The following is a 14,069-nucleotide window of genomic DNA, read 5'->3' as shown; positions in this document are numbered from 1 at the left end:
TACACTAAACCTTACATACATTACTATCTATGCACTTACCTTAACCCGCACCCTAACCCTAAGATCCGGAACTATCGCACACTTACCCTACGGAGATATACCCAAACAAAACAAATATTCCACACACACATACACTTAACAAAACCCTACTTCTAACCCTACACTAAACCTTACATACATTACCTATCTATGCACTTACCTTAACCCGCACCCTAACCCTAAGGTCCGTAACTATTGCACACTTACCTTACGGAGCTATACCGCTGACGGGCCAACCATGACAAATCGACATTTTGAATTTCACAATTTTGGACGTTTGCCATTTCTGTAGTTCACGCAATATGTGTCATTCTTTTCCGATTCGCTCAAATGGATCTTCGGGCTTCTAATATAGACCCAAATTACATGAGTGTGGGCTTATCATTCTGACACGCTTTCAGTACATTGAAACCAAACTTTCACTACACGTGTGTCTTCAGGGTCCTTTGCAAGTGTGCTAACTGCTACTTTAGGGATACTGGCCAAAGAGAGTTCCTCTCATTGTGGGTTGGCATTCATCAACCAGACAGATCATGGAGCAAGAGATTCAGTACTAAAAAATGTTTTGTATGTTGTTTTTGGTCATCCATGTGTGGAATTATAAATATAATCATAAATAATATAAATCATAAATTCATTTAAAGCAACTGGTATTCACTAACATTCAGTAATCAACTTTTTATGTATGCAGTCCAAATGACTATTATTATTATCAGTAATGTTTATTGACAATACATTTATTAATGAGCTTAATTAGTACGTTAAAGATAAATGAGCATGAAATAAATTATCTGATGTTGTCGGTTTTCATTCAGTCTTCAACTAATGGGTTCAAATCCAGTCCCTCGGATTCGACTTGGCTATTGCAAAACCTTGTGTCAACTTTGAACTCTTGAGCTTCTCCCTTACCCACAATGCACCAGCCCCCAATTACCTCAGATCTCATTTGCCACTTGACATCAAAAAACGCTAAGTGTTATTTATTTTAGTCAAAAAGATTTGTTTTCTTGATCTAAACTTTTATAACTATTAGAACTTTTCTCCCTTATCTGTTGTTTACTAGTTAAATAATTTTCACTGACTTTTTGTACATTTTTGTATCCCTAATACTATTGATAGTATTCCTGCCCACTTTCTACACTAGGTGTAGTATATAGATACCATTGTTGGTAATTTCCATTTTCTTTTTCTTGTTGTTGTTAAAAAAAGTGTTTTCTCTAGTGCTTTAACTATCACTGAACCTTAATTCTGTTTATAGTACTTTTATTGACTGCCTTATTGTTTTACTATTCGTCTAATGGGAGAAAAAGAGAAAGGCCCTGTGGGGTTAAAGAAGTGCCTTAAATGTGGGCATAAAATTCCATTTGTGGATGCCCACACACTCTGTGTGTACTGTCTAGGTCCCCTCCATTTACAGGAGGACTGAATGCCAAAAAATGCATCATCATCATCCCTTTTAGTGAGAGTGATGTCCCTACAAATTATCACATTGATAATAAGGCACTAAGCACGCAATCAGTCATGAGAGACTTGGGCAACCAGATTGATAGCAGACTGACTTTTGACTACCATATTGCCTCCGTTGTATGGAAAGCTTTCTACATGGCCACCTCATTACTAAGGGTATTTCATCCAGGGACAAGGTGGTCATAACATCCCTGTATTCTTCCCTTATAAGACCCATTATTGAATACAAAGCCCTTTTTGGCATGTACCTCAGAAAGCACATGCAGCAGCTGGAGAGACCACAGAGACTCCTCACCTGGAGAATCCAGGGCCTCAAACATCTACCCTACACATAAAGACTAAAAGCCCTGTCCCTCTAATCAGCCTCCTACAGACTCCTCAGAGGTGACCTCTGTCTGGCATACAAAGCAATCTCAGATCCCACCCTGATGGGACTGCTGCATAGCCACAAATCAACCTCCACTCGAGTAACCCACATGTGAGACCTCAACCTGGTCTGTGACATCAAAAAAGACTTGTTTGCAGGACAGATTTGTGTCCCAGAGACTCCCCCTTTTGTGGAATAGTCTCCCTCTCCATGTAAAGCAGAGTACCTCATTAAACCTTTTTAAGCGCAACCTGGATAACTGGATGGGGAACAGAAAATACACCCCTGGGATTCCACCTATGTCCCTGCTAGACAGTGGCATAGGGTGTTGACTTGTTGGAACATGGGCTAAATTCTTGGCTAGGCTTGTAGTAAGGGATTCAGGGCCAATTGCCTAGTAGCTTCCTATGATCCTGTATGTCACATATTTAATCCAAGCACACTTACAGAGAAAAAGAGCAAACATTCTTCAAGGCATGCTGCCCACCTCTTTTGAGGAGGCTTTATCTGGAGTTTCTTCTACAAAATAAAAAAAGACAAAGTCACCCTCTCCAAGTCCTCCTTCTTCATCTTCGAGTGCTTCAGAGCAGACTAGAAAGAGACCACTATCTGGGCAATCTGAACATAAAAAGAAAAAGGTGAAAGCTTCAGATCAGACCTCATCCCTGGATCAGAAACATAAAGAAAAATCTATCTCAGATCCGACCTCAGCATTGGATCCTAAACAAAAGAAAATTAAACTATCGGATCCAACCAAATCTGATAAAAAAAAAAGATTAAGTCCTATATATCTATCACAAACTAGATATTCTCCATCTGTGGACCCTGTGCCTTCGAGGGTTCCAGCACCATTTCTGGAAAGACCAAAATCTCCAGCTGCCCTGTCCACTTGCTCTTCCAAATGTCTCACAGAAGAAGATGTGGTGAGACTGGTGAAAAAGATTCTATCACGACAGAGCCAGTTAACCGCCCCATCAGCTTCTACCCTGTGGGTCAGGAAGTCCTTTCTGCAACTACACCACCCTTACCATTTCGTCCTCTGATTCCATACAAGACCTCAGAGCCTTTGGATCTGAGTTGCCCAGCACCATCTTGCTCAGATATGAGGATTATCTTATCCTTGGATCCGAAGCTTGCTTTGAGAACTTCGATCCATTCGGATCTGAAGAGCTCTCAAAACCAAGACTACTCTGTTAGATCTAAGGTGTTAGAGCTGTCTCTGCACCTTGGAGCCTTGATGAGGGTTAGTTCAGCTCTGACTTCTACCTCAGGAGGGCTGTCTTCAGAGCAGGGTGGGACCAGGATCCAGAAGCTCTCCTTCTCAGATCCAGGGTCCTATCCCTCTCTGGCACAGTCTGTCTTTGAGGTTATGAAGAGAGCTCTGTCTACATCTGTGACACAGATGGTTCCTCCCCTCTGAGATCCTCAACCTGTTACCTTTTCATCTCTGCACTTGGAGTCTCACCTTTCTTCTCCAAAGGGGCATCTGCTACTGAACCCTCAGATTTCCCAGCAAGGTATTTGCATTTCTTCTACTACCCCAGAACATCACACTGAGGAGGTCCCTAGAAAGAAGGTGTGCAAGAGGAAGCACTTAGATTCCCCAGAAGCTGTCAGAGAAGATACAGATTTTGATGAAGGTGAAAGGTCCCCATGGTTATCTCCTGATGATGTTTCATTTTGGAGACATCCTAGAAATCCTAAAACAGAGAAGTGCTTGGAAGTCCAACAATCCTTCATCTGAAGAATCTGTACTCCTGGAGGTGTTTGTTATGGGCCCGACTACTTCCTTGGTGACTCCACCAGCCGACAAGCTCATTGAGTTGATTTCTCAGAGAGCATGGAAGGATCCCAACACCACTGAGCCAATAACTCTGAGACCTGACAAAATTATGACAGTACAGGAGGACAAGCAGTTTCGGGCTAAAGGTGTGCCTGTTGATGCTATGGTCATGGTGGCGGCCACTAAGAAAGAACAAGCTGAGGAGAATTCCACTGTTCATCCCCCCAACAGGAATCTCAGGTGATGGACAAATTTGGGAACCGTGTTTATGCTTCAGTGACCTTCACCTTAAGGTCACTGAACTATCTGGCACATTTCACCAGGTTACATAGGGACCTGATTAAGGAACTTCCAGACACTGTCTCATGATCTGTTACTGAAGAAGTACAAGCATCTGTCACTTCCCAGTTGGCTACCTACAGTCAATATCCAGTTCCTCCATAAGGTTCATTTCTCATATAGCAGAAGAAACCTCAAGGGCAGTGGGATCAGGCATTTCCATAAAGAGACACACCTGGATGTGCTTATGCAATTTGGTGGAGCCTTAAGGTCTTCGTTCTTCAATACTCCCTTTGATGGCTCTTCTTTGTTTGGCCCCAAAGTAAAAGAAACTGTATCCAGGTGTGAGAAGGATGGAAAGGCCCTTGTCTGCCATGGGCATACATTTTTTCACCCCTCAAAGATTCTTTTTGAGGTGTAGTAAATATGTGGTTCAAAAAGTTCCAAGGAACTTTCCAGAACACATGGAGGAGGATGCCCCGGGGCCAGAGGGAGGAGTTACAATGGTAGATGCCATCCATGCAGCAGAGATGGTCCACAAAGCAAAGGATCCAGAGATTAGTTCTTTGGCAGTCCCTTCTAGCACTCCTGAAAGGAGGCTCGATTGTCCCACTCTGGAGGCAATCAGGGGTCATTTGTCCCTGCACCAGAAAGCCTAGTTAGAGATAACAACAGATACTTAGGTGCAGAGGATCATCTCCACAAGTTATATTATACCCTTTTCCCTTCCTCCTCATTCAAGAAGAATCCCCCAAAGGGAACAAGCAGCAATTGAAATACAAAAGCTGCTAGAAAAAGGAGTCCTCCAAGAAGTCCACCCAGACCAGACAAAATCCAGAACTTACTCAAGATTCTTTTTAGTGCCAAAGAAAACAGGAGACTGGAGACCAGTTTTGGATCTCAGCAAGTTAAATATGTCCATTCGCAAAACCAAGTTCTGGACGGTCACGATTTAGTCCATTTTTCCTTTTTGGAAAAGGATGACTGGATGTGCTCGACAGACCTTCAGGATGCATATTATCACATAAAAATGAACAAAATGTTCTTACACTTCTGTCTGAGAGCCAGTTGTTAGCAGTTCAGAGTTCTGTCCTTTGGTCTCACCACAGCCCCCAAATTGTTCACCAAGTATATGGCAGTAGTGGCAACAAACTTGAGACTGTAGGTATTCTGGGTGTTTCCATATATAGACTGGCTCATTTCCACCCTGACCAGGAATCAGCTCATAATGACAAGATAAAAGGTTACTGAGACATGTGCCCTTCTGGGTATAACCATTAACTATGAGAAATCTCATTTAGAACCAACTCCAAACATAGAGTTTATAGGAGCACTTCTTAATACAAAATTGACTGTAACCTCACTGCCCTTACCAAAAGTTCAGACAATAACATTACAAGTAAAAAAGATAGTTTGCAGTACCAAGAATGCAGCCCACTTGGTTCTTCAGGCTCTGGAATCAATGGCTGTAGTGATAAGACTAGTACCACTGGCCATATTTTATATGATAATTCTTCAATGGATTCTTGCTTCACAATGGTCAGTACTTCATCATCCCATGTCATCTTCGATATGAATCACCAACATATGCAGGAGAGATCTCAAGTAGTGGATTCAGTTAGACCAAGTTCTACAAGGCCATTTGTTTATTTCCCCTCAGCTCAAGACCATAGTAACTACAGATCCTTCCCAACTAGGGTGTGTGGACATTACCTGGGAAAGACAGTCCAAGGCACATGTTCCCCCGAGGAGGCCAATTTGCATATTGATGTTCTAGAGATGACAGCAGTGCTTTTAGTGTAGTAGGCCTTCTAAGAGGTTCTCCCCTTAGGGACAATTGCAATACAAACAGACAATATGTTAATAGTTTGGTACATCAACAAACAAGGAGGGACCATATCCTACCCCTTGTGTTGAGAAGCTCTCAAAGTGTGGCAATGGGTGATCTCATCAAACCACTTTCTCATAGCTAGGCACATTCCAGGGAAATCCAGTGTGATAACAGACAAACTGAGCAGGGTTGGTGAGTTCATGTCAAGTGTGCACTACAGTTTAATTTACAGTAGCGCTTTATTCTTGAGTATAATAAGTTGCTCCTGAAAAAGATGAGCCCAAGTTTTGTCGTAATGTCTACGGGAATGCTGGCTAAACCTCAGATGTGTGGCCTCCTTGCCAAACGTGGTTTCATCTCACAGTGGCATTTTCTTTAGCATATACTGCAGCAGCTGCATATAAGTTTGGTGTAGCAAAACCCAGAAAGTGAGCAGGTACATTCACCCACAAATGGCCCCTCAACAAGAATGTGATGGAAATGATTTTCCATCAGTGAGGACAGCCTTTTCACCTCTTCCCTAAACAACAAATGCAGCAGCAACTTTGCCCTAATCCCCCCATCAGGGGGAATCACAGAGGGATGCTCTAATTCACAATTGTCCCCCCGGTCTACTTTATGCCTTCCCACCAATCCATTTGATTACCAAAGTCCTACAGAAAGCTATTGAAGAGTAAAGTCATCCTCATTGCACTTTACTGGCCTCAACAGATCTGGTTTTCCTTCCTTTGGCCTCACTTGTTTTCTCCAACCTTGGATTCTGGATCCAATTCCAGACCTTCTTTCTCATTCGACAGGCATGATCCATCCAGATATAACAAACCACAAGCTGACAGTTTGGTTTCTACAATTCCATTGATAGCCAGACAACCTATGCTCTTTTCTCCTGTCTGAAAAATAATTGTGTTAGCCCTTAAACCCCCTGCACGGAAACTATATGCTAGCAAGTGGAAAAGATTTGTCCAGTGGGCTGTTCAGAATCATATTGTCCCTTTTTTCCACCCCTATACATACTATTCTGGAATCCTTAACCTTTCTTTTTAATGAAATAGCTAGTTAATATACAGTTAAGGCTCAACTAGCAGCAGTTTGTAATTTTCATATCAAATTTGCTGGTTCTTCTCTTGCTTCTCATAAGCTTTCAGGGCTTTTTTAAGAGGCACACTGTTATTGAGACCTCCTTTTAAACATCCTACTCCTCTGTGGGATCTGAACCTGGTACTGCAAATCCTAATACATCCCCCTTTTGAACCTGCAGATAAGTTGATCTTAAATATCTTTCTTGGAAAACCATATTCTACGGGCCATTACTTCAGCCAGATGAATTTCTGAAATTTAGGCCTTATCCTCAAAACCGCCATATCTGATCTTTCATAAGGATAGAGTTACACTAAGCACCAATGCATCCTTCATTCCTAAGATGGTGTCTGGATCTAACATCAACCAGTCTATTTATTTATCAGTATTTTCCCTGAACATAGAAACAAAGGAGAATACTTAACTTCATTTGCTAGATGTTCACAGGCAATTATGTTTTTATTTGCATAGAACAAAAGAAATCTGAACAACTGATCAATTATTTGTCTCCTATGCATGCAGATATAAAGCTGGGAAATCCAGTAACTAAAATAACTTTAGCCAGGTGCCATACTGACTGCTTCTCATTTATTTACAACAAATTGGGTATCACCCTACCAAGACAATTAGAAGCTCATTCAACCAGATCCATGGCAACTTCATTACTTTTTCAGGCAAGAGCATCCTTGGATGACATATGTGGACAGCAACTTGGACTTCTCCCCATACCTTCATTACTCATTACAAATTGTATTTGGTCTCCAGAGGTAGACCATTGTTTGGCTCAAGAAATATCCTTCCTTGAGTCCACCTTGGAGCTAAGGTAGCTGGGGACATTATCCCAATAGTTGAGGATTGAATGAAAATTGACAACATCAGATAAAGAAGCTATGTACTCACCATAACGTTCCATCTGTGTTGTCAATGTTCGTTCTTCCTCATCTCCCCTCCCACCAACCCCCATCCTTATACAATTTCTGGAAAAGCGAGTGGTTAGAGAGTTATACTACTCACCACATAACTGAGCAACAGATGTCCTCTCTGCTTTGATATATATATATATATATATATATATATATATGTATATATATATATATATATCTGTATATATATATATATATATATATATATATATATATATATATATATATATATATATATATATATATATATATATATATATATATACTTTCTTTTATAATCAGCAAAGATGATCTGAGGTAATTAAGGCTGTTGCATTGTGGGTAAGGGAGAAGCTCGAAAGTTCAAAGTTGCCACTAGCTTTTGCAATGGCCGAGTCAGATCTAAGGGATCGGATCTAAACCTATTAGCTAAGGAAGAATGAAAATGGACTACACAGATGGAATGTTATGATGAGTACATAACTTCTTTTTAGCTAACCTGCATGGATGCACCATATTTATTCTTATTTTAACTGAGACTACATAGCAAACGCTAATGTCAGAAAATGTTGGCTTTATTAAATACTGGCAGAAGGAGAAAAAAGAATGGGATCTCGCTACATATTATAAAAGCAATGTACTAAATACCAAGCAATGTAAAATGTTACTTTCACAAGGTAATAATGATAGAGAAACAGTTGTTCTGAAAATATATTAATTTTATAAACTATGACTGCAGATGGAACTCTCATGAGACCTGCTGTAAATGGTATCAAAAGGCATTATTAGATGCATATTTTAGTAAGAATATTCTACATCATTCATATAATAGTTGTAATATGAAACATTAAACTGCAAAAATATAGCGAGTATAACACAATGTTGTTGTTAAATCATCTGATACTTGTAGAATTATGTCATATGTTATTATACTTGAAAACTGCAGAATTTGCTTTAAGATTTTAGCTTATCGTGTTTTATTATCTAACCGTATTCAGTTTTAACAGGGTAAAGAAAAGTGACATACCCAACTTACTTGTTTATATGTACCTTCTTTCTCTCTGTTTTCATGTTTTGTTTTACTCTAGACACTTTTGCTAGCAAAGTTGCTGCCACCCAGGACCTTTATGCAGATGCATCTATTGGAAATGTGACAGGGAGTAATGCGGTTAATGTTTTCCTTGGGATCGGAGTGGCATGGTCAATCGCAGCCATCTACTGGGCCTCCAAAGGTCAAGCCTTCCATGTCCAGCCTGGAACCTTGGCATTCTCTGTCACATTGTTCACCATCTTTGCTTTCATTGCAGTCACTGTCCTGCTATACCGAAGAAGGCCACCCATTGGGGGAGAACTAGGTGGTCCAAGTGGATCCAAAATCATCACTTCCTTATTTTTTGTGAGCCTATGGTTGCTGTACATTTTGTTTGCTAGCTTAGAGGCCTACTGCTACATTGAAGGATTCTAAACAGGGAGGACAGAAAAAAAAACTATCAGGAACCTCTCTGTCGTTCTCAGTTAGCTCCCTGGACTCAGTGGTGAAGTCTGTCACAATGGGACGTCTCAGTGCAGTCTAGTATCCACAGCCATGGTCATTGAGGGTGCTTAACAGGCAGAGTAATAAGAAGCCAACAAACAAAAGGTCATTCTTTGATTGCTGCCAGAAAACCTGAGCTATTTATTGCCCTTGCATTTTTTTTTTAAATAAAGCCAAGCTGTTGTAACAAAACAAACAAAACTGCATATATTTTCTAAGCATTTTAAGGGAATGATTACCAGCTTGGGAAAACTATATATATTTTTTTCTTTTTTTTTAATGAACAAAATCTTACTTCCATCAGAACATGGTTTTGATGAGAAAGGTCCCTCTTACTTGTCATTTAACATTTATATCTACTATACGGAACTGTAATCACATAAGCAGGAACATGCATCTAGAGCACGGAACAACTTGACAACTTGCCAAGGGGCTTCATGGCCACTTACTTATTTTACATGTTCTGTATATTTTAAGTATGTGTTACTCTTTGTCATTTGCTGTGAGGCTTTTGTGGTGTTGCAGCAAAATATTAAAAAAGAGATGATATCACAAGAGGTTGGGGAATTCACAGAGCCCAAGCATAGAAAAGCAGGTTCACTGCTCACTTGTCTTGCAAATGTTTTGGCTGTTTTCATTTCTCTTGTTTGTATTGAAAGCAGAAGTTAATTAGAACCACAAACCCTTCAGCATCACTTCATTTCAGAATGCTCAGACCGTTTAACAGTCTTAACATTAGATTAGTATTTTTAATCATTTTCAGAAGGCAAATACTACAGCAGAAAAGCAGAAACGTAACTTTTTAATATGCACATGGTTAATTATTTAAAAAGATTATTCTGTTAAGAAAGAAGTTACGCCCCTCTCCTTGGTATGGATTTTTTAAAGAATTTTTATGTAATACTGCCTTCTGAAAGCAAGAACAGAAGAAACTGTAATATTTAAATCACTGGAAATCCTTTTTTCATATTCTTAAGCAGACGCTGCATATACTTCCCATTTTAGAATTAACTACATTATCAATGCCATACAGTATGAGAAGTTTATTTGCATAACAAGAAGAAAGGATGGCTCCTACAAGTGTGTAATTCATATGAGGTGGGGAACATGTCTAGTTATCCTTTAACATACAGTACCATTCTTCAGAGTCATACATGAACTTGTGCTATATTTTTATAATCTTTTTTCTCCTTAAGATAGGAATATACTGTGCATACAACAAATATAATAGTGCCATTTTGAAATTACACAATCTAATGATTATAAGAAATAAATTTAATAGAGCTGAAAAAAAAAAATATATATATATATATATATATATATATATATATATATATATATATATTGGTATGGAAACCTAGAATAGAATATTATGGAAAAACTATAAAAAGGCAGGTGAGGTAATACCATGGACAGCAGAATGTCCCCTCCCGCAAAAGAGACCACAGAGGTTTGCTGTATTATTTTGGTTTTGGCAAAAAAACTTTTAGAAAACAGCATGCAGCTAAATGCTAACACATTTATCCTGCAGAATATTTTGATGGTTCATTTTTTGTATTATTAGCAGTGCAACAACCCCCTTCCCCAGCAAAATTCTGTGATCTATGGAGCTGGTATGCACACTTGATTTTTTTCAGTGAAAATATACTGGAGTATCAGAGTTTATGCAGCATGCTAAATCCACTGGCTTTGCAGAACTCAGATAGTTCTTTGAGGTTGTTAGCAGTCTACTTCAGTAGTCCATGTAATTTTTTGGCCATAAAGTTATTTGATCTGTTGTCTCATAAATAAGTGTCTGGAGTTAAATACTTTTGTAAACAAAAAGTGTTCATTTTAGTGTAGAATCTGATATTATACAATTTTATTTAAAAATATATTAAAACCAAATACAAGGAAAGACAATATGTTGAGATATACAGTTCAGATTTAAATGTTCTGCCCCGTTTGAAGAAGAGATATATTTTACACATAATCACAAATCCAATCATAAATGTAAAATAAATTAAATATCTTGTTTATGTTAAAACAGATACATAGCAGCAGAACGATATATGCTGCATATAGGATGGGTGAGTGATCAATTAAAAAAATGCTTATTGTAACACTTGCTCTAATGTCTTATACACTTAGGAGTTATTTATGACATATATAGAAAATACATACTTTCTACATATAGGAAGTGAATGCAAGTCCACTGTTGGTATTTTTTTTGTATATTTGCAGATAGCAGCATATTCCAAAGTTCATTGTAATCTGGGTGTGTACATGAGAATGACTGAGTTGAACCTGTTCAGACAACCACAACAAATTAGTCACAGATTCATAAACCAGCACTGCCTTTCACTTGACAAAGTTTCAAACCCCCAAGAGAACTGCTGCTGAAGTTGAAGACTGTATAAAAAGAGTGTTTTTAACGTCTACTATTTTTAGCTTTAAAAAAAAACTTTGGAATTTGTTGTATCAAATTATAAAACGCCTGGGGAAACAGTAACATACCGAGAACTGAAATATTACTATACATTTGAGTAGGGATGAGTTTTGTTCCCTTCGTACTATATTTGCGAATTTTAGTTTATAGTTATATTGCCCTGTCTGTGTGCATGGAACATGCCAAGGTAGTCGGTGTCCTTATATAAGCAATAAGGTATTATCTGATATGTATTTGTATACATTGTATGCTGGAAAGGAAAAACTCAACAAAAGGCCTTACTGGTGTGGAAATACTTTTGACCATGAATTAAACAAGCATCACAGAATCAGAGTCTGATGAGAAATTATGCTTACCTATAAGAATAACTGCCAGAAAAATATATATATATTCCATCTTCCCCACTCATAGGGAATTTAGAAAAACAATAGACTATTATTGAAGCAGGACATTTCTTAAAGACACTTTTTTGCTTACCTGTTATGTGGCAATGATGCTGCGCATGATCTGAGGAAGCAAATGTGTGTTGGAAATTCACGTGGTCATGCCTTTGCCTTTGAGGCAGACTTTAGTCTATATAAAAAACAACAACAACAAGGAAAAGAAAGGAGTAATTGTACTTTTCCTCAGCCTTATACATCATTGTGTCTCAAAGCCAGAGACACGTTTGCCGTATAGCTTTACTTATCTGGATATATAATTTAAAATAGAAATTCACAATTTAAAGGGAGTTATGAGTAATTAGTAAGAAGAAACTGAGAGAAATTTACCAACCCAATTATTGTGCCTAAGCTGCGGAGCTTTGGAATCATTTCCCAACACATCAGAGAAAATTCCCCTCCTTCCAGGTTTGTAGTATAACTCACATTTAATCAAGCATTAGAGTGCCTTACGATGGTTACAGAATGGCACCTCAGACTTTTTTAAACAAAGTTATCTGGTAAATAGTATTCATTGTACCTGACTTAAACTACTGCACTGAAATAATATGGGGTGATGTTAACACATGCAAGTAATGGCTTCTGTTAGCCCATTTTATATTCATGTATAAAAGAACCCCTTAGACAAGCAATACTTTTGTTTACCATTCTTTCACCACCACCACCACCCCCCCAACAATGAAGACAGATAGTTGAGGACATGGTGCCATGCGCAGAAGTAGTCTGGTTTTAGAACTTTTGCCATGTTTTATAAACAGTAGATTACAGCATAAAAACATTAATGGTATCTGCTGGGGAACATACAAGAAATAATAATATTAAGGCTCTTGATCAGGGAAATCTGAAATTTATAAAGCACTGCTATATGGAACTCTGGTTGTTTTTAATATACCCGAATAGTGTTCAGTTATCAAGTGCAGGCATGGACACTGGCTTACAAATGGACAGGAGAATATGGTTTACTTATTCCTCTAATCCGGCAGGGGAATAAATGTTTGGAAGCTGCTTAGTGCTACACTCCTCTATGGTATAACCCAATCCACGAGATTGCTACAGCTCCAAACATTAAACTATTGTTGTTTTAAACATGAACCAATGACAAATCTGCCTTTTATCAGGGATTTTTTTTCTTTTGCATGGGGTATACATTTGTTTTCTTGATTTCATTTTGCTTTTTTTCTCTCTCTCTCTCTCTCTCTCTCTATTTTTTTATTTAACTATTAGAATTAAAACACAAAATGACTGATATGTGAATCATGAATATGTATTTATCATGTAACATTAGATTAATTTTTCATTGTTGGAATAGTTGCCTTAAAATTTTTATTTAACTTTCTGATCAAGATTTTAGATTTGATTCTGATATGGTCTGTGATGTGTTACTGCAAAATAAAACCTGCTTTCACAGTATGCAGTCCTTTCTGTAGGACAGGGTGCTCTTCGATGAATTTCTGTGTTTTTGCCTGTTTGTTTTCATTTTACCGCATCAGAATGTGAATTGTTAAGCTGGTTTCCTGTATTTTAAATCCTAGATTTGATATCTAGTTATAGAGTCAGTGTTCATAGTACAGAGTCAACTGTGTAACATAGAAATGTGAATAGCAGAACATATTGGAACACAATGCTGTTTGTGTGAGGTAACTAACGGCATAAATATGGTAACAACCACATGGACTGAAAGGTACTCAAACCAGAACTGCACATTCCACTAAGAAATAACATTTAGAAGTCTGACGTACAAAGGAGACATAGAGCAAAAAGGGTTCATAAAATTAAGAAATCAGCAACATTGTAAAGATGTCTCATAGCATGCTATCCAAACAACAACAACAAAAGAGAACAGTTCAGCAAATGCATGATGCATTTGGGATTTATCCAAGTCAGCAGCTTAAGCAATTAGCAAGAGTACAAATGTGTCAATG

The 14,069-nt window shown here is 38.3% G+C and overlaps 1 protein-coding gene across 3 annotated transcripts in view; it reads left to right on the top strand.

Moving 5' to 3' along the window:
* SLC8A3 (solute carrier family 8 member A3) overlaps window positions 1–13,573 on the top strand; it is a 1,486,960-nt gene extending 1,473,387 nt beyond the window's left edge. For all 3 annotated transcript variants that reach the window (XM_044073965.1, XM_044073963.1, XM_044073964.1), the window contains exon 8: window positions 8,834–13,573. In XM_044073965.1, coding sequence (XP_043929900.1) covers window positions 8,834–9,210 — 377 coding nt within the window. In that variant the 3' untranslated portion in view covers window positions 9,211–13,573. The remainder of the gene's footprint in view (window positions 1–8,833) is intronic.
* The last annotated feature ends 496 nt before the right edge of the window (window positions 13,574–14,069 follow it).

Source organism: Protopterus annectens, chromosome 6.part0, assembly GCF_019279795.1.
Source record: "Protopterus annectens isolate FY-2018-M chromosome 6.part0, PAN1.0, whole genome shotgun sequence".
Classification (NCBI taxonomy): domain Eukaryota; kingdom Metazoa; phylum Chordata; order Ceratodontiformes; family Protopteridae; genus Protopterus; species Protopterus annectens.
Note: the sequence above shows the minus strand (reverse complement) of the source record. Positions and strands in the feature narration are given on the sequence as shown.